The sequence below is a fragment of the Hoplias malabaricus genome, chromosome 5 (assembly GCF_029633855.1).
Source record: "Hoplias malabaricus isolate fHopMal1 chromosome 5, fHopMal1.hap1, whole genome shotgun sequence".
Lineage (NCBI taxonomy): Eukaryota > Metazoa > Chordata > Actinopteri > Characiformes > Erythrinidae > Hoplias > Hoplias malabaricus.
The window spans coordinates 31,107,644-31,132,865 of NC_089804.1; the positions used below are offsets into that span (position 1 = coordinate 31,107,644).

General features: G+C 40.8%; 1 protein-coding gene across 1 annotated transcript in view; it reads left to right on the forward strand.

The window, feature by feature from the left end:
* The window catches only part of LOC136697847 (myosin-7-like), a 182,147-nt gene that overhangs the window by 123,815 nt on the left and 33,110 nt on the right, over positions 1-25,222 (forward strand). Inside the window, exons 26-32 of the mRNA XM_066673137.1 lie at positions 14,601-14,691; positions 14,949-15,338; positions 15,577-15,703; positions 15,800-15,918; positions 17,518-17,714; positions 18,197-18,546; positions 18,663-18,787. Coding sequence (XP_066529234.1) covers positions 14,601-14,691; positions 14,949-15,338; positions 15,577-15,703; positions 15,800-15,918; positions 17,518-17,714; positions 18,197-18,546; positions 18,663-18,787 — 1,399 coding nt within the window. The remainder of the gene's footprint in view (positions 1-14,600; positions 14,692-14,948; positions 15,339-15,576; positions 15,704-15,799; positions 15,919-17,517; positions 17,715-18,196; positions 18,547-18,662; positions 18,788-25,222) is intronic.

Consider the following 25,222-nt stretch of genomic DNA (forward strand, 5'->3'; position numbering starts at 1 on the left):
ACTCCAGAGTGAAAGAGCATCCAGCCCCTCTCAAGAAGATTGGTTCCAGAGCCCATACTGTGTGTCGAGGTGAGCATAACTATATCCAGCTATCAACCTAGCTCACCAGCACAGGCTCTTTTCCCACCAGAGAGGTTACGTTCCATGTTCCAAGAACCAGTTTCAGTAACTGGCTCTAGGGTGGGGCCCCGGTAAACCTACTCCGAGCAAGGAAAGCCCCTCCACCACGTTAAGGTGGTGATCCAGGGACGGGAAAATTTATTAATATTGTTAATATGCAGCAGTGATCCTCAGTGGCGCAGTGGGCTACACTTGTGAAAACCACAGGTACTCACATCCACTTGCTTTGAAGCATCTGCTACCAGTGCAGTGAATAGCTCCTCAGATAACCAAAGTCCCCCACCGAGCAGAGAGAAAGTTAACTTTGCTTTTTATTTGTATTAATGTACTAGTTGAACAATTATTTATTTATTTATTTTTCAGGTTTACAGACCCTAACTGACCTTTTCAATTGCATCCCCATCCCTTCTATCCATTCCCAACTTCAAAAAAGGTAATAAAAGGCTTGTAAATCAGGGCTATATTCTGCCCCAAATCCTCATCCTAGATGTAGGAGTTGGATATATTGTAGCTGTATTCTGTCCAACCAGGCTTTAAGGAAAAAGTGATACCTATTGTATTGTCATGGAAATTATCAACTAATAAGAAATGAGACTTAAAGTGGTTTTTAAGTAACTTTTATTGAGAGCAGCTAAAGCATGCACTAACCCTCTGCTCTGCTCTGAGACAGAGAACAAAAAACCCTTCTTTCTTAGCTGAGCCACCTATCAAGGAGAAAAATATAACAGTTTCATACAGAAACAAAGTTCTAGGAACCAGCTACATCTTGTGCTCATTAAAAAAGAAAAATGCCCTTGATACCTTGGATGCAGGAGTATAGATTTTAAAGCTGCACTCCTATGTACTCCCATCAAATTCCTTTTCTGATAAAGACTCAGTTGGTGAAACAGTCTAAAGACAGAATAATGCAACATACATTTCATAAAACAGCTCATCGTTATATAGAACAAAGACCTTTACTAATCATCAGTGATTACTACTAAATACTAATGATTACTACTAAATACTAGTGATTCAATGAGCACATGTTTATAAAAGAAACACACATTTAAAATTTCCCTTCACATATATTAAGTAATGAATGAATTTATAAATCTCTATCTGTTTAAAAAAAAACATTGATATTTGTTAGGTGAACTGAACATAAAATATTAAAATCCAAAAAAACTTAAATATGCTATGTCATTGGTGTTTCAAGTGGGACAGGATGAGAAATAGTATTGCTGGAAAACAATATCATAACACAGTGTTGAGGAAAGCTGTTAATGCTTTAGGTGTGTCCAGAATTTGATCAGCATTGTTTATATCTTTATAATCACACCATTCAATTGGATTGCCTGGATGATGTTGGCATAAAGGATGATGAACGGATGTGGATTGCCTCTTTAGTGTCTGTTTTTTGCAGTGTACTGGAAAAATGGCTTCCCCTCTCTGGTTACCACCTTAACCCCCTGGAGTCTGAGCTCTTTCAGGCACATCTGAGGTGATCTGATCTGACATGCCTTAACTTTTTTACAAATTTCACCTACCTAAAAATGTTAGTTCCCAAAAGCTACATATGCTAAAATTCAGCACAAACCCAGCAACAGTAATGTGTTAGAAGTCTATATATTTCTTTCATCAGTTTATTATTATTATTATTATTTTTTATATATATTAACTCTAAACATGGACTTCCCAAAAACCTATTTGTAGACATGGGTGTTGGCTACACACTGGTGTTTACAGCTTTCTAATATTTTAATTAGTTTTTCTTCTATATTGCTATGAATCTGACGTGACAGTGTTTTTCTCAATACCTCACACGTTGATTATTTATTAGACAGATGTGAAACACAGATGAGAAATCCCCTCCCCACTGTCAAAGATAATAGCCCATTAGCCCCCACAGCACCCCATCAGTGAGACCAACTGAATAATTTAGTTGTAAATTGCTATTTATTTAGCAAAGACAGTGCAATACATATGAGCTTCCCTCTATCAACTGAGCTCTGTGTCTCTGCGCATTTACAAAACATCTACTATCAGCTTCACTAATTCTATCACTTGAATTACAAAAGTAATAGTACAAAAGTAGCCTAGCATTGAAGCTAACAAGACAAGTCCAGTATAATTCACTTACTCATCACAGAATGAAGCAGTTCCTCCTCAGGCATCTGAAATGCATAACTGCGCAGTCTTGGAGCTCTGCGCATTTGTTTATATGACTAATATGAGAGTTTTCACATGTTGTAATCCTCCAATAATAGCGGCCGGATTATCATCCTACCACCCTGGATGCAGTCGTTGGGGAGGGGCTCCTCATCTCGTCGTGTGGTCCGGCTAGGCTTTGTCTTAAAGAGCAACCACACTCCCAGGGGCCCACCACCTGTGGGAGAGGTAGTAATCTGGGTCTGGTGCAATGTGGCTGAGGTGGCAGCTGAGGGCAAGGACCCTGGCCTTCTGATCTTTGGTTATTGAAACAGGCTCTTGGAACATGGAATGTACCTCTCTGGTGGGAAAGGAGCCTGAGCTGGTGCACAAGGCTGAGAGGAACTGGCTAGATATAGTTCGGCTCACCTTAACACACAGCATGGGCTCTAGAACCAATCTCCTTGAGAGAGGCTGATTGCTCTTTCACACTGGAGTTGCCCAAGGTGAGAGGGATAGGGTAGGAATGGGTTTACCCATAGTGCCCCAGCTCAGCACCTGTATGTTGGGGTTTACCCCAGTGGATGAGACGGTAATTTCCCTGCACCTTCGGGTTGGGGAACAGGCTCTGACTGTTGTTTGTGCTAATGCATCAAACAGAAGCTCAGAGTACCTGGCCTTCTTGGGACTGGAATGTACTCATTCTGGGGACTCTATTGTTCTGCTGGGGGACTTCAACACTCACATGGGCAATGACCTGGAGGGGTGTGATTGGGAGGTACGGCCCAGCTGATCTAACTCTGAATGGCGTTCAGTTATTGAATTTCTGTGCCCATCACAGTCTATGCATAACGAACCCCATGTTCGAGTATATGGGTGTAGCGTGAGAACAGTATTTGGATTATTTATGCTTAATTCTGGTTATTAATTTTTCTTATAAATAAAAGAAAACAAACAAACACTAGGTTGCGACTCACACTGACAGAGTTATTTCTTAAAAGGCTCAAATAAATGGCACTAAGGATAGCTAAGTTAGCTGAATTTTCAGAATTAATAAGTGTCTCCTCTGTTCAGGGTTGCATGCAGTTCCACCCACTTGAGAGAGCTATCCCCTGATTGGCTGTTGAACCTAAACATGTGACCAGCCCCAGTCCAGAGGGCGATCTAAATGCAGAGAACTGTAAATACAATGATGTATTAATGATACTATCTGACTGTCATGTGGTTTGGGGTCTCGAGTTCCACATGAATTCAATTTACTCCTTTTGCTTAGGAAGATAGTAGTGGATAAAACCTCTTTAATATTTTAGTGTCAATTTCTTTTCTGGATTAATAAACTGAGTGCATCAATATGGGTACAAAAAGACTATGCTGGTTATTAGACATTAATTCATACACATTTACACTGAGGAAAGTATTAATCTCCTTGTCACAAAAATTCATATAAAATCATACATGCATGGTTACACACATTTGATATTAGAATAATGCAGAATCACACATTATTGGATTAAATATTAATAGTTATGTCTTGATATTTTTCTTTTTTGGGGAAGAGAGATGAAACAAGGGATGGTTTTGTGAAGTATTGTTTCTCAAATGTCCACTTGGAGGCACTTTTGGTCCATGCTGTTTTCCTTCCGGTTTTTATTGTGAAGGTATGATTTAAATTACACATTCAAATAAAGGATCCTTACCATCGAGTGTGGTATCAATTTGTCACATAATATCCTGTAGACTGATGTAGGTGTTTCCTTGAGGTTATCTGTAGGATAGAAGATTTTTTCTCCTTCTTTAAAGGAGAGTTGAGAGAAAAATCACTTTAATTTCTCATTTGACCCATCCACTGATTCCTTTTGAGATTGGGTCTGACAGTTAGGATGATAGATGGTTTTGTGAAAGTCCTGGGCTTCATCATGCGACATGTTTACAAGTTAGTTATCAGGATATGGTCGACCCCAATGGGTGTGAAGGCTGGATCACACGATGACCCCTTAACTTGGTCACCAGTTCTAAGAGCTAATGATCACAAACCGGAACAGGCTTCTTTGTGTGATGACAGCCCTTCTTGAGCACAGGGTTAAACTGGACCATTCCTCAACAGGAGATGTTTATAGGGAGTCACAAGGAATGCTTCAGAATTTGGGGAAGAGTAATTTTATGGGCTTTTGTCTCCAAATAGACAACTGTGTGGGTGATTTATTGCAGTCGTTATGGCCCAAGCTGAGTACCATAGGATTCCTGGTGATCAGGAACTTGGAGGGCAAAGGGGAGAATCTTAGATTCCTTGATCAAATGATTTGAATAATCCATAATCCTGAAGGTGATCAGCATACTTCTTCTACCTCCACTAAAAGGGTGTCTGTAAATACACCTGGCATCAGGACACCTTGGGCCGAATTTCGATGATCGACTTTATAGCCATATTGTCAGACCTCTGGCCATATGTTCCAGACACTCGGGTGAAGAGAGGTTCTGAGCTGTCAACTGATCACCCCCTAGTGGTGAGTTGGATCAGATGGTGGGGGAAGATGCTGGACAGACCTGCATCCATGGGGAAGCTGGTGACATTGAGTCATGTTCTGGACCTCCATTATTAAGGAGGAGCTGTGTAACCTGAACTGTGGCTGAAGGGTTGTTAGTGCTTGCCGTGGTGGACACCCTGGGTGAGGAAGGCTGTTAAGCTGATTGCGGTTTTAGCTGTCCCTTCAGTCAGCTCCGAGAAGATTCTGGCAGACTGTCAGGTGACACAGGAGGGGAAAGCAGTTTTCCACCAACACTGTATATGTTGGATGTGGGGAATAGTTGACCTTGACTGGGGACGTCATTAAATGGTGGAAAGAACACTCTGAGGTTCTTCTCAATCCCACAGTAAATCTTCTACAGAGGTGTCCGAGGTAGTCAGAAAACTGCTTGGCGGTATGGCCCCGGGGGTGGATGAGGTCCGCCCAGATTTACACCATGTCTATACACCATCGCCAGGACATCTGGGCCAGTACCTCTGGACTGGCAGACAAGGGTGGGGGTTCCCCTTTATAAGAAGGGAGACTGGAGGTTGTGTTCCAACTATAGGGGGATCAGACAACTCAGCCTCCCCAGTAAAGTACCTGCAGGGGTACTGAAGAAGAGAATCCAGCTGATAGTTGAACCTCTGATCCAGGTGGAACAGTGCGAATCCTGCCCTGGTCAGGGAACACAGGACCATCTCTTTTATCCTCGCTAGGATCCTGGAGGGTGCATGGGAATTCGCTCAGCCAGTCCACATGTGCTTTGTGGATCTGGAGAAGTGGATTGAACTATTCTGTGGGGGGGTGCTCTTGGAGTATGAGGTACTGGGCTGTTTTCTACAAGCTATCCAGTCCCTATATAAACAGAGCAGGAGTCTGGTTCATCGGAAAAGGGTGGAGTGCTTTCTGGAGGTTGGATGTGAGATTCTGCCGCAAGTGGAGGAGTTCAAGTATCTTAGGGTCCTATTCAAGAGTGAAGGAAACATGGAGTGGGATGTGAGGTGTCTGCAGTAATGCAGAATCTGTACCGGTCAGTTGTGATGAAAACTTTGGCCAAAAACCAAAGTTCTCGATTTACTACTCAATCTATGTCCCAACCCTCACCTATGGTCATGAGGTAAATGGGTAATGACCGAAAGAATGAGATTTCGGGTACAAGCGGCTGAAATAAGTTTCCTCCACAGGGAGCCTGGACTCTCCCTTAGAGATATGGTTAGGAGTTTGGACATCGGAGAGAGACTCAAAGTGGAGCCATTGTTCCTCCACATTGAGAGGAGCCATTTGTGGTGGTTCAGGCATCTGATCTGGATGCCTTCCTGGTGAGATATTTCGGGCATGTCCAATGGCTCAAGGAAGACCCAGAACATGCCGGGGAGATTATGTTTCGACTGACCTGGGAACACCTCTGTATCCCCCTAAAGGAGCTGGAAGAAGTGCTTAGGGAGAGGGAGGTCTGGGTTTCTTTACTCAGACTGCTCCCCCCACGACCTGGACCTGGATAAATGGTGGACAATGGATGGATGGACCATATGGTTATGTATGTACACACGTGGACAAAATTGTTGGTACGCCTCGGTTAATAAAAGTCAGACATTAGTTTTCAAGCTCCACCAAAGCAGCCGCAGAACATAACAGAGCCTCCTCCATGTTTCACAGTAGGGAGAGTGTTCTTTTCTTGATAGCTTCATTTGTCCGTCTGTGAACATAGAGCTGATGTGCCTTGGCAAAAAGTTTCATTTTTGTCCCATCTGTCCATAGGACATTCTCCCAGAAGCTTTTGTGGCTTATCAACATGTAATTAACATAAATTCCAGTCTGGCTTTTTTATGATTTGTTTTCAACAATGTAGTCCTCCTTGGTCATCTCCCATGAAGTCCACTTTTGGTTCAAACAACGATGGATGGTGTGATCTGACACTGATGTTCCTTGAGCTTGAATTTCACCTCTCTTTAGATGTTTTTCTGGGCTCTTTTGTTACCATTCGTATTATCCATCTCTTTGATTTGTCATCAATTTTCCTCCTGTGGCCATGTCCAGGGAGGTTGGCTACAGTCCCATGGATCTTAAATTTCTGAATAATATGTGCAACTGTAGTCACAGGAATATCAAGCTGCTTGGAGGTGGTCTTATAACCTTTTACTTTTAGCATGCTTGTCTATAATTTTTTTTCTAATCTCCCGAGACAGCTCTTTCCTTCGTGTCCTCTGGTTCATGTTGAGTGTGGTACACACCATTTCACCAAACAGCACAGTGACTACCTGTAGCCCTCTATATTGGGCCACTGACTGATTACAAGATTTTAGACACCCGTGATGCTAATTAGTGTACACACCTTGATTTAACATGTCCCTTTGGTCATATTATTTTCAGGGGTACCAACATTTTTGTCCAGGCCTGTTTAATGAGTGTACTTTTTAAAATAATTCTGCTGAACTGTGGTTCAAATTCAATGTCTGATTTTCATTTGTTCATTTTCGTAGAATTTTATTTATTATTACTTTTGTCAGATTCAAGTTATTTCTGTGACCATTGTGGGTTTATCTTTCATTAAATGATGGGTACCAACAATTTTGTGCATGTGTACGTATGGAATATATTTTAGTATGTATGATAATTATTCCACTTGATTTTGAAATTACGAACAATAAGAAGGTAAAATAGAGTATTATGCTTTGTTAAAGGGCAGTGGTATACTAGATTGCTGTTTTTCTAGAAGAAGCGGTTAGAAGCCAGATAGCAACACAGTTTTTGACCGCATGATTGTGTAAATAATTTTTACGTTTAATAAACATCTTTGGTGTGGTATAGAAAATTAGAGTGCCACAACACCATCCTTGGACCTGTTCTCTTTTTATTTTACAGGGTGGGCCATTTATATGGATACATCTTAATAAAATGGGAATGGTTGGTGATATTAACTTCCTGTTTGTGGTACATTAGTATATAAGAGGGGGAAAACTTTTCAAGATGGGTGATGACCATGGTGGCCATTTTGGATCCAACTTTTGTTTTTTTTCAATGGGAAGAGGGTCATGTGACACATAACTTATTAGGAATTTCACAAGAAAAACAATGGAGTTAACGTAACTTTATTCTTTCATTAGTTATTTATAAGTTTCTATTTGTTTACAGCCATTGACATGTCGCAGAGTTTAACACATGAGGAGTGGATAGAAATTGTGTTGATGTCTGGTGAACACAGTAACCGGGTCATTGCAGCAGATTTCAATGCAAGACACCCAACAAGACCACCCATCTACCATGCTACAGTTAGCAAACTGCATGCCAAGTTTTGTGAAACTGGTTCAGTGTTGGGTTTGCCAAAATGTGGACCCATGAGAACTGTCACTAATGAAGAAACATCAGTGGCTGTCCTAGCTTCATTCAGCAAGAACCCACAGCGTAGCACTCACCGCATGCCACTGGAGAGTGGCATCAGTCGAACATCCCTTTGGCGGAAATTAGCTACTCACAAATGGCACCCTTACAAACTCCAGCTGCTGCAGCATCTCAACGAGGATGACCCAGATCAATGCACTGAATTTGCAGAATGGGCAAAACAAAAATTGAAACAGGACCCTCAGTTTACATAGAAGATTTTTTTCAGTGATGAGACAAACTTTTATGTGAATGGTGAAGTTAACAAACAAAATCACCACTATTGGTCTGACACTAATCCACATTGGATAGAAGGCTCCTGGAACAAAAGAAAATAATGTTAATGTGTGATATATGGGGTACAAATATAGTGGGGCCATTCTTCATCAATGGAAACAGGATATGCCTAATTGCTGCATGATGATGTGTTTCCCTCTTTATACACTGAAGTTGGCACATTCCCTGAGTTTTTCCAGCAAGATGGTGCACCACCACATTGAGTGTGTCAGGTTCGAGCACTTGAATGGCCCCCAATGTCTCCTAATCTGACCTCCTTAGACTTTCATCTTTGGGGTCATCTGAAGGCAATTGTCTATGCTGTGATGATATGAGATGTGCAGCACCTGAAACTACGGGTACTGGAAGCCTGTGCTAGCATTTCTCCTGCAGTGTTGCTATCAGTGTGTGAAGAGTGGGAGAAGAGGGTTGCATTGACAATCCAACACAATGGGCAGGACTTATTTAGTCCTGTATTGAGACTGTGTCTTTCTCCCGAATTAAATGTAAAAGTAGAAATACAAAATCAGGCTGTTTCAGCAACCTAATCAATATTAAGTCATACACATATGATAATGAGCAGCAACACCTCAGAACTAAAATTTGGGTTACTCAACATAAGATCACTAAACTCAAAAGCAGTCATTGTAAATGATATAAGTGATCATAAATTCAATGTTTTCTGGCTCACGGAAATGTGGGTTAGACCAAATGAATATTCAGCACTAGTCTAGGGTGGGTGAAGCCACCCACCCTAGACTATAATTATGTACATAGCCCAAGATTATCAGGCAAAGGAGGTGGAGTATGTGTAATTTACCAAAATACCCTAGAAATTAGTCTTAAACAATGTGACACATTCAATTCTTTTGAGGTTCTCTCCACCATTATTACAAATCTTACAAATATATGTATATATAAGTCCCCTCGCTATTCTACAAAGCGTATAATAAAACCATCTACCACCCTACAATTTATAGAAAACCTCCCAGAAATATCAACACCAGTTCCCACTCCATCAGGCCCAGTGGAGCTAGATGTACTAACTGACTATTTAGAAAATACCTGTCGATCTACAATCTAAATGATCTAAAATGTAGCACCACTTAAAAGAAAAAGTATAGGACAGAAAAAGCTTGGCCCATAGTATAATGATAAAACCCATACTTTAAAACAAACAGCATATTAAATCTGACCTGGCTGCCACCCAATGTGACTGATATAAAACATAATGTAATTGTAAAAGAAAGACTTGAAACCTTTTACCCACCCCCACAGTTAGAACTAGAGAAGATTATCACCATTCTAAAGTAAGATTTGGAATTCCGCAAAGCTCTATTTTAGGACCATTATTATTTACATTATACATGTTAACGCTAGGCACAGTTATAATAAACCATGACATTAACTTTCATTGTTATGCAGACGACATGCAATTGTATATTTCAGCCAAGCCTTGATGACGAACACAGATGAAAGAAAATAGAGCACTGTGTAAAAGACGTCAAAGGCTGGATGTTGCGTAACTTCCTCCTTCTAAACAGCAAGGTCTTGCTTTTGGGTCCAAAGGTGGCAAGAAATAAATTTAAAATTTTAAATCTCGCTGACTTTCCAGTTAAACCTGGTTCAGCAGCAAAAACTCTTGGTGTCATAATTGACCCGGATTTATCATTTGATCAACACATAGGCAGTATCACTAGGACAGCTTTTTTACATCTTTGTAATATCGTTAAGATTAGAAATGCCTTATCCCTGCAGGATGCAGAAACATTAGTACATGCCTTTATTACTTCAAGGCTTGACTACTGTAACACACTACTATCAGGATGCACCAGCAGAAATTTAAGAAAACTTCAACTAGTTCAAAATGCTGCAGCCAGTGTCCTCACTAAAACTAGAAAATTTGAACACATCAGCCCAGTTCTATCATCACTTCATCGGCTGCCTGTAAAATTCCGCATTGATTACAAAATTCTGTTACTAACCTATAAAGTTCTACATGGGCTTGCTCCATAATACCGTCAAGATACTATTTCCTATTATGAGCCTCCATGTTTACTCAGATCACAGAATACTGGATTTTAAATAGTTCCCAGAATTCAGCAGGCCTCAGCTGGGGGAAGATGATTTGGTTACTGGAAAAGGGTGGATGCATATCAATTTTTTTTTATTTATGTTATCTGCTTCTTTTTTTTTTTTTTTTTTTTTAAATGGTAAGACCGGAACAGGGACTTTAATGTTGAGTACAGCTGTATGTTTCTGCAAATTTGGGGGAAAGAGGGCAAATACTGGGGTCAATGGTGGTTTAGTCTTGCATCTCTATAGGGAGAGTCTGGTGCTTTTCGCCATTTTAGGTGGCCAAGAACCACCTACTACTGCTGGAAAAGAAATTTGACTGACACACAAAATGACCAATCAAAAGGGTGCTATTTTGGCATGACACGTAGAAGGAAGCAAGCTTTATGCTTCACTTCGGACCAGTAAGAGCCAGGACAAAACAGTACGAAAGTGCATATATGTGGATGTAGAGAGAGCCAGTCAGTATGCAAAATCGTGACAGTGAGGCCAGGTTAGTCCACTGAAGGTATTAGACTCTCCATCAACTTGTGGTCAGAGCATCTGTGTCTGAGACTAAGGGTGGTTGAACAGATAGGCCATCCTGAAAGGAAAACAAAAGACTGGCTTGTTTCCCCAGTTCTCATTTTTTTCATTGCTGTTATTAGATGAATTTTGACTACTGGAATCTAATCATTTTTTGTTGTTTGTTTGTCTTTTGATACCACTTAGGGCCATTTTTGTGCTTTGGGCATGAACAAAATCTAAAAAGACTAAAAGTTAAAAACTTTTAGTTGGGACTTTGTTGGGACACTAAACAAATTGTGAATAAAAACTGAATGCAATGGTGTGGAGATGGCAAATGTCAATATTTTATTCGTAATAGAACATAGATGACAGATCAACAGTTTAATCTGAGTAAATGTAACATTTTAAAGGAAAAATATGTTGTTTCAAATTTCATGGCGTCAACATATCCCAAAAAAGTTGGGACAAGGCCATTTTTTCCACTGTGTGGCATCCCTACTTCTTCTTACAACACTCAGACGTCTGGGGACAGAGGAGACCAGTTTCGCAAGTTTAGAAATAGGAATGCTCTCCCATTCATTTCTAATACAGGCCTCTAACTGTTCAAACGTCTTGGGCCTTCTTTGTCGCACCTTCCTCTTTATGATGTGCCAAATGTTCTCTATAGGTGAAAGATCTGGACTGCAGGCTGTCCATTTCAGTACCCGGATCCTTCTCCTACATAGCCATGATGTTGTGATTGCTGCAGAATGTGGTCTGGCATTATCTTGTTGGAAAAATAATAAATTGTCTTCCCTGAAAGAGATGACATTAAGATGGGAGCATATGTTGTTCTAGAACCTGAACATGGTTTCCTTTCCAGACATGCAAGCTGCCCATGCCACAAGCACTCATGCAACCCCATACCATCAGTGATGGAGGCTTCTGAACGGAGCGTTGATAACAACTTGGGTTATCCTTGTCCTCTCTGGTCATCCCAGTGTTCCATAAAGAACTTCAAATCGTGTCTCATCTGACCACAGAACAGTCTTCCATTTTGCCACACTCAATTTTAAAAGACCCCTGGCCCAGTGCAAACGTCTGAGCTTGCGGAGCTTGCTTAGAAATGGCTTCCTCTTTGCACTGTAGAGTTTCAGCTGGCAACGGCAGATGGCACGGTGGATTGTGTTCACTGACAATGCTTTCTGGAAGTATTCCTGAGCCCATTCTGTTATTTCCTTGACAGTGGCATTCCTGTTTGAGGTGCAGTGACGTTTAAGGGCCCGGAGATCACGAGCATCCAGTAGAGATTTACGGCCTTGACCCTTACGCACAGCAATTGTTCCAGATTCTCTGAATCTTTTGATGATGTTATGCACGGTTGATGATGATAACTTCAAAGCCTTTGCTATTTTACGCTGGGTAACACCATTCTGGTATTGCTGCACTATCTTTCTGTGCAACAATGGTGGAAGTGGTGATCCTCTTGCTATCTTGGCTTCAGAGAGACACTGACACTCTGAGAAGCTCTTTTTATACCCAATCATGTTGTCAATTGACCTAATTAGTGTTAATTAGTCTTCCAGCTGTTTGTTATATGCTCAATTTACTTTTTCCAGCCACTTATTGCTACTTGTCCCACCTTTTTTGGGATTTGTTGATTCAAAATTTCAGTGTCAACATATTTTTCCTTTAAAATGTTACAATTACTCAGATTAAACTTTTGATCTGTCATCTATGTTCTATTATGAATAAAATATTGACATCTGCCATCTCTTTGTTTAGTGTCCCAACTTTTTTGGAATCCAGTTTTTGGGTGTGTGTGTGTGTGTGTATATATATATATATATATATATATATATATATATATATATATATATTTTTTTTTTTTTTTCCTCTTTCACTTATTTATTTATACATACATACACTGGGGAAAATAAGTATTTGATGCACTGCCGGTTTTGCAAGTTTTCCCACCTACAAAGGATTGAGAGGTCTGTAATTCTGAGAGACAGAATCTAAAAAACAAAAATCCAGAAAATCACGCTGTATGATATTTAAATAATGAATTTGCATTTAATTGCATGAAATATGTATTTGATACAATAGAAAAACAGCTTAATGTTTGGTACAGAAACCTTTGTTTGCAATTACAGATGTAAGTTTGTCAGTTATCATCAAATTAAAAGTAATTAACACTTGAAATATATCAGTCTGTGTGTAATGAATAAGCATAATATACAAGTTTCACTTTTTTAAACTTGAATTACTGAAATAAATCCACTTTTTTATGATATTCTAATTTTATGACCAGCACATGTATTTGGAATGAACATTGATATATATGGAATGAATGCTGATATATAATGAACACTGATATGTATAGAATGATCATTGATATATGTAGAATGAACCCTAAAATATATGGAATGAACATCGATATACATTCATTCATTCATTATATGGGAGAACACACCAAATCCTCACAGACAGTCACCCGGAGCGGGAATCGAACCCACAACCTCCAGGAGCTGTGTGACTGCGACACTACCTGCTGCACCACCATGCCGCCCCATCGATATACAGTACCAGTCAAAAGTTTGGACATCTCACTCTATAGAACTGTGTACCAGCCTCACCTCTGCACAACCCAAATTATGGTCTCAAACCCATTAAGAAGGCGAGCAGTTCTATAAATGAACTCTTGACGAGGCCACAGCTGGTCACTGAAAGCTATTCCAGGTGACAACCTCATGAAGCTGACTGAGAGAACAGCAAGAGTGTGCAAAGCTTTTATCAAAGCAAAAGGTGGCTACTTTTAGAAAAATCTAAAGTATAAAACATATTCTGGTTTGTTTAACACTTTGTTGTTTACTACATAATTCCCTATGTGTTCCTTCATAGTTTTAATGTCTTCTACATAAATGGACCACCCTGTATATTCACTTACAATGTAAAAAATAATAATAATAAAAAAATGAAGGTCTGTGTCCCCCTGTGAAGGACTGGCGCACCATCCAGGGTCTGTTCCTGCTTTACTAAGCGCTTACAGACAAAGAATGAATGACTGACTGCATGAATCATTATGTGAATGCATTTAATGGATAAATATAAATTGTGCACTGCAAAAGAAGGTATATACATACATACATATATAATTTGCAGCCACTCAAGTCTGCCTTGGGAAAATTTGCTTTAATTGTTGATTCTGAATTGTTTATTTGTTTGTATTTCTGTAGGATCAATTGATTATTTCTTGTAAAGGTCAAATCCGTGGTACCAGTCTGCTGTTCTGCTCTTATTATATACATATTATAAAAAAGAATCTATATATATCTATTTGCAGTGTCCAAACTGGTAGTAATACATGAGAGTATTTCAGTTCTTAACATAGTGATTCAAATAATTTTAGTCTGATTCTGACTGGAATTTCTCCAGGAATGTGTTCTCCCTCACACACACACATACACACATGTATGTATGTATGTATGTATGTATGTAGAAAACTGGCTTTACAAAATGTGATTTGGATGGAATAGGCTTAATTCTGAATAAGTATTCCCATTACCTGAATTCTAGTATAACTCTGAAGTTACCTCATGAACAATATATATTTTTGTTTTTCAGAAAGGACTTTGAAATTAATCAAATGAGTTCAAAGATTGAGGATGAGCAAGCCCTTGTAATTCAGCTTCAAAAAAGGATCAAGGAACTGCAGGTCAGAGGGACTATTGCCTATCACTGATATTTAAAAGAATACTAGTATTTTGCAAAATAATTTCAATCCTGCTGCATCTATACCATATCATATGATTTTGATGCCATTGCAACACACACAGAAAAAAAAATACCTTTACCCAAAACAAATGGCAGTGGGCCGTAGCCATGTTAAAGGACTGAAATTTACACATACAGCAAGTGGATATTCATTTTAAATGTACAGTATGTTTATTTAAGATTGTTTTCATGCCTCAGGCTCGGATTGAGGAGCTGGAGGAGGAGCTGGAAGCGGAGCGTTCAGTGCGAGCAAAAGTGGAAAAGCAGCGTGGTGACACAACCCGAGAACTAGAGGAGCTAAGTGAGCGTTTAGAGGAAGCAGGAGGTGCAACATCTGCTCAAATAGAAATAAACAAGAAGAGAGAGACAGACTTTTTAAAGTTGCGGCGCGACCTGGAGGAGGCAATGCTTCACCATGAGGCAACAGTCGCTTCACTGCGCAAAAAAAATTCGGACAGTGTGGCTGAGCTGAGTGAGCAAATAGACAGCTTGCAGCGGGTCAAACAGAAACTAGAGAAAGAGCGGAGTGAAGCTAAGATGGAGGTTGATGACTTGGCCTCTAACCTGGAGCAGTTGGCTAAGAACAAGGTCAGATAAGCAGAGTCTGGTTATGAACTAAACACGCAAACAATTTATCATATGACTATACTTCCCTATTATATTCTGTTTCTATAGCTTGCATGCAAACTTGATCTAGGTGCCTAAGCTATATGCTTAGTAAAAATGGTAATTTGTTCAATTTATTCACACCCGAAATAACATACTGTTGTGTATTTTATGAAAGTTAACCAAATAATCTTATTACTCTTTCTGCTACATTATCTAGGCAAACTCTGAGAAAATGTGCCGGCTGTATGAAGATCAGCTGAATGAGTCAAAGGCCAAAGTAGAGGAGCTCCAACGGCAGTTAAATGACACAAACACACAGCGTGCCCGTGCTCAAGCAGAATGCGGTACACCAACAAAAGACATGCAAACAATAATATAACAGCAATAATAGGATCAGCTTAAATCTCATATTTACACATATTGTTTTTACTGTTTTCCAGCTGAGCTAGGCAGAAAGCTGGAGGAGAGAGATGCATTAGTGAACCAGCTACAACGTACAAAACAATCATTCACACAGAACCTGGAGGAACTCAGAAAACAGCTGGAAGAAGAGAATAAAGTAAGATCACTTTAGCACAACTACAGTGGAGGAAATAATTATTTGATCCTTTGCTGATTTTGTAAGTTTGCCCACTGACAAAGATATGAACATGTTTATTTTAACAGTGAGAGATAGAATATCTAAAAGAAAATCCAGAAAATTACATTGTATGAAATATATAAGTTTATTTGCATTTTGTAGATAGAAATAACTATTTGATCCCTCTAGCAAACAAGACTTAATACTTGGTGCCAAAACCCGTGTTGACAAGCACAGCAGTCAGACGTTTTTTGTAATTGATTATGAGGTTTGCTCACATGTCAGGAGGAATTTTGGTACACTCCTCTTTGCAGATCATCTAAAAATCATAAAGATTTTGAGGCTGTCGCTTGGCAACTCTGACCTTCAGCTCCCTCCATACGTTTTCATGGGATTAAGGTCTGGAGCTAGGCCACTCCATGACCTTAATTTGCTTATTTTGGAGCCACTCATTTGTTTCCTTGGCTGTATGCTTTGGGTCATCGTCGTACTGGAAGACCCAGACACGACCCATTTTTAATGTCCTGGCGGAGTGAAGGAGATTGTCACTCAGGATTTTACAGTACATGGCTCCATCAATTCTCCTATTGATGCATTGAAGTAGTCCTGTGCCCTTAGCAGAGAAACACCCCCAAAATATTTTTCCACATCCATGCTTGACAGTGGGGATGGCGTTCTTTGGGTCATAGTCAGTATTTCTCTTCCTCCAAACACAGCGAGTTGAGTTAATGCCAAGGAGCTCAATTTTTGTCTCATCTGATCACAGCACCTTCTCCCAATCACTCTCAGAATCATCCAGGTGTTCATTGGCAAACTTCAGACAGGCCTGCACATGTGCCTTCTTGAGCAGGGGGACCTTGCGGGCACTGTAAATCACTGTAATGTTGAGTTACAATAATGTTTAGACTTTAGTAAAATGCTGATAATATTTAGGGCACACAGCTCCAGGGACCTGGAGGATGTGGGTTCAAGTCCCGCTCCAGGTGACTGTCTGTGAGGAGGTGTGTTCTCCCCGTGTCCGCGTGGGTTTCCTCCCATGGTCTAAAACCACACGTTGGTAGGTGGATTGATGACTCAAGAGTGTCTGTAGGTGTGAGCGAATGTGTGTGTGTTGCCCTGTGAAGGACTGGCTCCCCCTCCCACGTGTATTCCTGCCTTGCGCTCAATGATTCCAGGTAGGCTTTGGGACCCACCGCAACCCTGAACTGGATAAGCGGTTACAGATAATTAATGAATGAATTAATGAATGTTAATATTTAGCCTCTAGTAAAACACAATAATATTGAGACTAGTAAAACAGTATAAAATTAAGCTCACATTGTTTGCACTTTACACTTCTGTGCACTGTTGATTTTTAACAGATGTATTTAAGGATTTAAATTTCTATGAATCACCTTAACTGAAACTACTGGAAATGTTATTGGTCAAAACGTTTTTATATCAGTCAGGCCTTACTTTGCCCAATGTAACTTTGAATATCTTCACAGTATACATTTGATGTGTAAGACAATGTACTTAGTATAAATAAACGATTACCTCCATGCTGTGACTTAAATCTTTTTTTCTGTGAATCCTCAGGTGAAGAATGCATTAGCTCATGCTCTACAGTCATCCCGACATGACTGTGACCTGTTGAGGGAGCAGTATGAAGAGGAGCAAGAGAATAAATCTGAGCTGCAAAGGGCATTTTCTAAGGCTAATGCTGAAGTAGCCCAATGGAGAACCAAATATGAGACTGATGCTATCCAAAAGACAGAGGAACTGGAAGAAGCAAAGTGAGTGCCAGGTTTATATATGGTCACTATCCAAAGAAAAACATCTCCATTTGTGCTGATTTTTAATTTAATACATAATTTGAACAAAACAGCTGTTTTCACATTATGTGGACATTTCATGATAAATTGACCAGTAGAAATGCTCCAAAATTACTTAGAATATAATCTTTTTTTAAATTGACTTCCATTGAAATTTAAGGTTTTTGTCTTTGGACTGCAACAATATGGTCATTTTCAGAGAAAATCCAATCATGTTCCCTATCCATGTCCAATCATTCTCCTCTACCTCCCACATTTTTTTTCAATATTGTTTTGAATGTTTCTGTTTGTAATGTCCCAATCTCTGTAGTCTTCCTCACAATATTTCAGATTTTCAAAATCAGTATCGTTAAATTTGTACATGCTAAGCTAAATGATCATGACTCTCTCCACGTTTTGTGTACTACTGCTTGCAAGTATAATTTCCTTTGAAATAAAAACAGGAAGAAGCTTGCAGTTCGTCTACAAGAAGCAGAGGAGCAGGTAGAAGCATCAAATGCTAAGTGTTCTTCACTGGAAAAGACCAAACACCGTCTACAGACAGAGATTGAGGATCTGTTGGTGGATCTGGAACGGTCTAATGCTGCTGCCACTGCACTTGATAGAAAGCAACGTAACTTTGACAAAGTACTTGCAGAATGGAAGCAGAAGTATGAAGAGTGCCAGTCTGAGCTGGAGTCTTCACAAAAAGAATCTCGCCACCTAAGCACAGAACTTTTCAAACTGAAGAACTCATATGAAGAAGCCATGGATCATTTGGAGTCTGTCAAACGCGAGAACAAAAACTTACAGGGTAATGTCAGAGGACAAACGTTTTTAATGGGTTTATTTAAGCTTTAACTGAAAACAAAAGCAGTTAATTCCCTATTATTCTCTAATTAGAATTTTATTTTATTTTCTGTCTGACAGAGGAGATTTCTGACCTGAATGACCAGGTTAGCCAGGGAGGGAAGACCATCCATGAGTTAGAGAAAATGAAGAAAGGTTTAGATCTGGAGAAAACTGAGATTCAGGCAGCACTTGAAGAAGCTGAGGTAGGTTTAATCCCTTCAAGAATAAAGAAGTGACTTTAACCAAATAAATGGTGGTACGTAGGTGTTAGTATTTTAATTATCTGTGTTTACACCACAACAATAATAGAAATTAGTAGACGTTTTTGAAATGACGATGTCCAGAGATTGTTTTTGGGCATTGTATTTCTAGGTTATGTGTTCTCAGTTTTGCAATGGATTGGTTAACTTTTTCATGGTTTCTGATTGGGTAATGTGATGGTAGTATGGGTGGTTGAGTGAGAGAAAGAAAATATGAGCTATTAGATATGAGTTAGAGTATTAGCTATTGTGAAAACTCTGCTAGTATATGGTGTGGTTGTTGCTGACAGCTAAAAATATAAAGTACCAAAAAGACTGCTCTTTTTTTATTGGCAAGAATAATGAATCATTTGAGCAAACCCAAAGAGGCCTCTATCAAGAAGCTGGTTACAGCCCTTGATAACCAGTATGAAATATCAGGCAACAAACATCATTTAATATGTGTGTGTGTGTCACATCTTGACACTTTCTGGTTTGTTTTCCTCTTTCTATGTGGCTCTCTTTGTTGTTTTCCTATCCCTGCACATGGCTTTGTTTATGTTCATTCCTAGCTCCACCTTTGTTCCGCCTCCTCATCGTTTCCCTTGTTATCCGTTTCAGCTGTTTCTTGTTAAGTTCATGTATTTAAGCCCTCTTCCCTCACTTCCTGGTATCGGTCATTTTGTTCATTTGTTTCATTGTGTTGTCGTTTGGTCTCTTGCTCGTTTCATCCCCCATTCACGTAGTTTTGTATTTGCTTGCTCTGTTTCTAGTCAATATTGTTCCGTGTTTCGTGTTTATCTTCAAGTCCATTTGTTTTGTCATTTCTATATTAAATTCCGTGTTGTAGCGAGTGTGTCCGCCTTCCTGAATCTACTCATCACACCTCCGTGACAGAATGACCGATCGAAAAATGGACACAGCTAGCACGGACTACCCGGTTAAGAGAGGTGTAATTTGCCGTACCCCGTTCCGCAAAGATCCCGTGGAGGAGGCGTTGAAAGCGGCTTCAGAGTGGAGTCAACGGCTTCAGCGCATTTCCGGTGTGGTTCCTTTCCCCCGAACAGAAGACTCGATTCAGGAATCGAGTGATTCCTCCAGCGGGAATCGACGGAGCCGGAGGAGAAAGCAGGCTGAAAACCCAGCTCCAGAGAATTACCCCCTCAGGTCCGGAGAGATTTTTGGGGGGGCGTTATGTACAAGGGCTGTTAGCCTCAGATCACAGGACATGAGAGATGAGGCTAACAGGGACGCATCTCCGGGGGAACTACGTTCAAAGAAGTCCCTCGAGAGTGCGTCCAAACCCGCTAAATCCTCAACTCGTGCTCGGCGAGCAGCACGAGCACCTGCCCCGCTGGGCGTTTTAACTCCTGCTCCCGTAAAAGCGGCACCTCCGGCCGCGCCTCTCTTCATGCCCGCGGCACCTCCGGCCGCGCCTGTCTCCTTGAGCGCAGCGCCTACGGCCGCGCCTGTCTCCCTGAGCGCAGCGCCTACGGCCGCGCCTGTCCCCATGAGCGTAACGCCTACGGCCGCGTCTGTCTCCCTGAGCGCGGCGCCTACTGCCGCGTCTGTCTCCCTGAGCGCGGTGCCTACGGCTGCGCCTGTCTTCCTCAGCGCGGCGCTTCCGGCTGCGCCTGTCTCCATGGACGACGTCGCAGATTCTTCTGCCTCCGTGGACGTCGTCGCTAGGACCCCAGTTCCTAATCACCGCTCTGCGCCCACTCCTGACATTCAGGAGAAGCTTACAGGCATCATGGCACGCCTGGAGCTCTCCTTGAAGGCGGCGCGCGCCTCTCCTGTCTTCATGAGAGCGACACCCGCCTCTTCTGTTTCCGTGGACGACGTCGCAGATTCCTCTGCCTTCGTGGACGTCGTCGCACATCCTCCTGACTCCTTGGATGACGTCGCAGTTCCATCTGCCTCCGTGGATGACGTCGTCGCAGTTCCGTCTGCCTCCGTGGACGTCGTCGCAGTTCCGTCTGCCTCCGTGGATGTCGTCGCAGTTCCGCCTGCCTCCTCGGACGTCACTGCAGGTTCCCCTGTCTCCGTGGACGTCGTCGCAGGGTCTCCAGTCTCCGTGAGTACGGCTCCCTCAGCTGCTCCTATCTCCGAGACTGTGGCTACGGCCGTTTCTGCCCCTGAGACTGTGGCCACGGCCGTTTCTACCCCTGAGACTGTGGCATCGGCCGTTTCTACTCCAGTGACTTTGGCTAAGGCCGTTTTTGCCCATGAGACTGTGGCTCCGGCCGTTTCTAAACCAGTGACTGTGGCTCCGGCCGTTTCTAAGCCAGTGACTGTGGCTCCGGCCGTTTCTAAGCCTGTGACTGTGGCTCTGGCCCCAAGGACTTCGAGGCCAATCCCCAGAACTGTACCCAGGCTGGCACCTTGGACAGTCCCACAGACACATGCCAGTCCTGGGTACCACCCAGTTGTTTCTGTTCCTGTTCTGGTTCCTGTCTCTGTCCTTGTCCCTGTGCCTTTGTCTGTTTTTGTTTCTATTCCGGTCCCTGTCACCGTGTTTGTTTCAGTTCCTGTTAATGTCATGGTCCCTGTTCCCTTGCCTCATGTCCAGTTCCCAGTTAAACCCTTTGTCCAGTCTCATGTCAAATTCCCTGTTAGTCCTCTTCAGTCCTCTGTCCAGTCACGTGTATCTGCTCCTGTTTTGTCTCAGTCCCCGTTCAGTGTTCAGCCCAAGGTCCAGTCACGTGTGTTTTCTCCTGCCTTATCTCCGTCTCTTCTTTCTACTTCTGTCCGATGTCCGTTTAAAGTCTAGTTCCTTGTTCCCTTTTTCCATCCTGAGTCTTTTCTAGTTTCGTTTTTTTTTTGTCTTGTTCTTCTGGCCCCCTCCTGCGCCAGCTCCTGGAGAGTCTCGTTTTTCGCGCTCCGGGAGTTGCGCGTCTTGGGGGGGGCGTCTGTCACATCTTGACACTTTCTGGTTTGTTTTCCTCTTTCTATGTGGCTCTCTTTGTTGTTTTCCTATCCCTGCACATGGCTTTGTTTATGTTCATTCCTAGCTCCACCTTTGTTCCGCCTCCTCATCGTTTCCCTTGTTATCCGTTTCAGCTGTTTCTTGTTAAGTTCATGTATTTAAGCCCTCTTCCCTCACTTCCTGGTATCGGTCATTTTGTTCATTTGTTTCATTGTGTTGTCGTTTGGTCTCTTGCTCGTTTCATCCCCCATTCACGTAGTTTTGTATTTGCTTGCTCTGTTTCTAGTCAATATTGTTCCGTGTTTCGTGTTTATCTTCAAGTCCATTTGTTTTGTCATTTCTATATTAAATTCCGTGTTGTAGCGAGTGTGTCCGCCTTCCTGAATCTACTCATCACACCTCCGTGACAGTGTGTGTGTGTGTGTGTGTGTGTGTGTGTGTGTGTGTGTGTGTGTGTACGTTTTTAGTTATTTGGGGTACAAGCCTTGAAAGTGCTCTAGCCCTGTAGTTTTTGTTCTTTTTTTCTTCTTAACCCTGGATATGTAGCCAATATGGACATATGGGGGAGATTCACTAAGACTGAACTGCAGCTGGAGTCAGAACGTCAAGAACCGCCACACACAGACGTATGCAAGATATGGGTTTCAGCTGTCGCAATCCTTGTATCAAGCCAGAAGTGTCTCGTCACTCTGTCTCTGGGCACCCACGCTGTCTCTGGGCAGAAAAACATGAGTCATCAGCAAAAACATATTCCTATTATTGATGTATAGTTTTTCAAGGTTTTTGTAGGTTTCACATCAAATAATATTGCATTAGATCAACAAATATAAACTAAAAAGCTTAAATAATTATTTATTGCGTGTATTCTAAATACACAAGTATTATTTCATCATATTTTTAAAAGATTATAATAATAATAATAATAATTGTTATTATTATCAGCAGCTGAGAAAACTGCCAAAGTACCAAAATATTTTTTATTTGTTGAGATATTGTCCATATTTGCCGTGAACTAAATTCCTGAAATCTGGGCCTGCTGTGACTGTCAGAGCCTTATCAGTCATACATCCCAGACCTTAGGATATCAAGAAATATAAGTCCGTCTAATGCTACAAATTTATTTTGTCACAGAAATATGCCATGTAATAAATTAGCATCAAAAATGCTTATGTTTTCAACTAACATACACCTCACACTAACAATCTGTGTCAAGATATCTGATGTGGGAGTATGATTTTAAGGCTATACATTGAGAAATATGAAGAAAAAAAGCAGGCGCTTGGTAAAATTTTGGTCAAAACATGACAAATTTATGGAAAAATTGACTTATAGGTCAGCATGAAAACCTCAAGTGATTGTATATTTGAGTTGCCAAGGGTCTTCAGAAAATAAAACAACACATTGAATATGGCTAATGTCACATAATTACTGTTTAAATGCAACTGAAAGAGGCACTAAAAAAAAGCAGAATGACAAAATAGCTATATACATAGGGTCCATTAATTGGCCAACAAACTCGCTTGACCTTAACCCCATAAAAAATCTATGAGGTATTGTGAAGAGGAAGATGCAGTATGCCAGAACCAACAATGCAGAAGAGCTGAAGGCCACTATCAGAGCAACATGGGCTCTCAAAACCCCGGAGTTGTGCCACAGTACAGTTCGCACAGAAGAACCTACTCTACTTTGGTTCCAGCTGGGAGATAAATTGTTCCCTTGTCGGTGGAAAAGTGCTATGTAAAAAACAGTTGAACAAACAGTAGAAGGTGAAATAACATTCCTATTTGTGCATGCGCATTTCAATATTAGGAGTCAGTCAGTCAAGGAAATCAGACAGTCAGTAAGGGAAAATGCCTCTTCTAGGCCAGCCTGGTACAACATTTGCCATGCTTTTGCTGCAGTATTTAAAGAAAATGGTTGGAGTTTATAAACTCTATGAACTATAACTCAATAAAACTTGACCTAAATCAAACTAAAATGAGCACATCTAAGGTGTCAATGGTCGCCTTTTGGACAACTGTCAAGTCAGCAGTCTTCCCCATGATTGTGTAGCCTACAAAACTAGACTGAGAGCCCATTTAAAGGCCTTTGCAGGTGTTTTGAGTTAATTAGCTGAATAGTTTGTGGCACCAAGTGTCTTCATTATTGAATCTTTTCACAATATTCTAATTTTCTGAGATAATGAATTTGGGGTTTTCATTAGTTGCCAGTTATAATCATCAAATTAAAAGAAATAAGCATTGAGTATAATATACAAGTTTCACTTTTTGAATGGAATTACTGAAATAAATCAAATTTTTCTTGATATTCTAATTTTATGATTAGCACCTGTAAGGCTTTACTCTGAAGAAGTGTGCAAAATATGCTCAAAATGCACGTTGGGGATGTTATAATTGCCCAGAAACTGGTTCGACAGCTTTTTATAGCTTATAGCGCAACCTAGGGATGCAGTAACTCCAAAATAAGAAAGATATTTTCTGAAGCCCATGGGAAAGGACCTTGTGCATTTTCATAACATATGGCAAAATCATTTTTGAGGTATAGCTGTATATTTTGATGCTTGGAAGGCAGTCTCACAGCTATTTTTAAGCAGATTCTGGACAATTTTGATAATTATAAAAGTTCAGGTTGTTAAGATTCTCCTGATACCACATATGTCCGTATTGGGTTGTTATCCAAGGATGAGTTTGTGCTCAAATATATGTGGGTATTATCTCACCATTGCATTCAAACCATTGCATGCCAAAACACGGTTATGGCAGAATTCCCTTGACCCCTCCATTTCCTTATCGTTCACACACACTGACTGAAAGGCCCACCCTCACACCTCCTCTCAACACTACACTCACTGTCCATTCTCTCTCAGCTCCACTGTCCACAGGAGTGCTTTGTAATTCTACAATTACAGTATAATTCTGCAATGATTTAGATATTGGAGTTTTATATGGAGTCAAAAAAGGGTCAAAAAGATTTTGTAAAGAGTTTGTAAAACGATACTCACAAATGGAGTAACGGATTTTGTAACTGCGTTTGAGCAGCTACATACATGTAAAAACGAAATTTGTAACTGCATTTGAGCAACTACATACACGTAAAACTAAAATCCATAAATGTATTGGAATGCACAAATTTACAACAGCAACAACAATAATAATAATTTAAATTCATAAATGTGTAAAAACGATTTGCATTTTTAAATCAAGTGTCATGAATGTGTGAACCAGTACCTTCTCAAACGGCTTAATATGTGCAAGAGCAGACCTTTTTGACTCCATAGTTATAAACCCCTCAGCCTCAGTGATGGACTGAGAGTGATTTAGATGAGAATAGTCCTCCAGCCGACAGTGTCCTGTGTCCACTGATGAAGGACTAGAATACGAGCAACACAAATTGTGATGCAACAGATGAGCAACTCTCTCTGCCTTTATATCTATAAGGTGAACCAACAAGTTTGGTGTGTCAAACAGTGA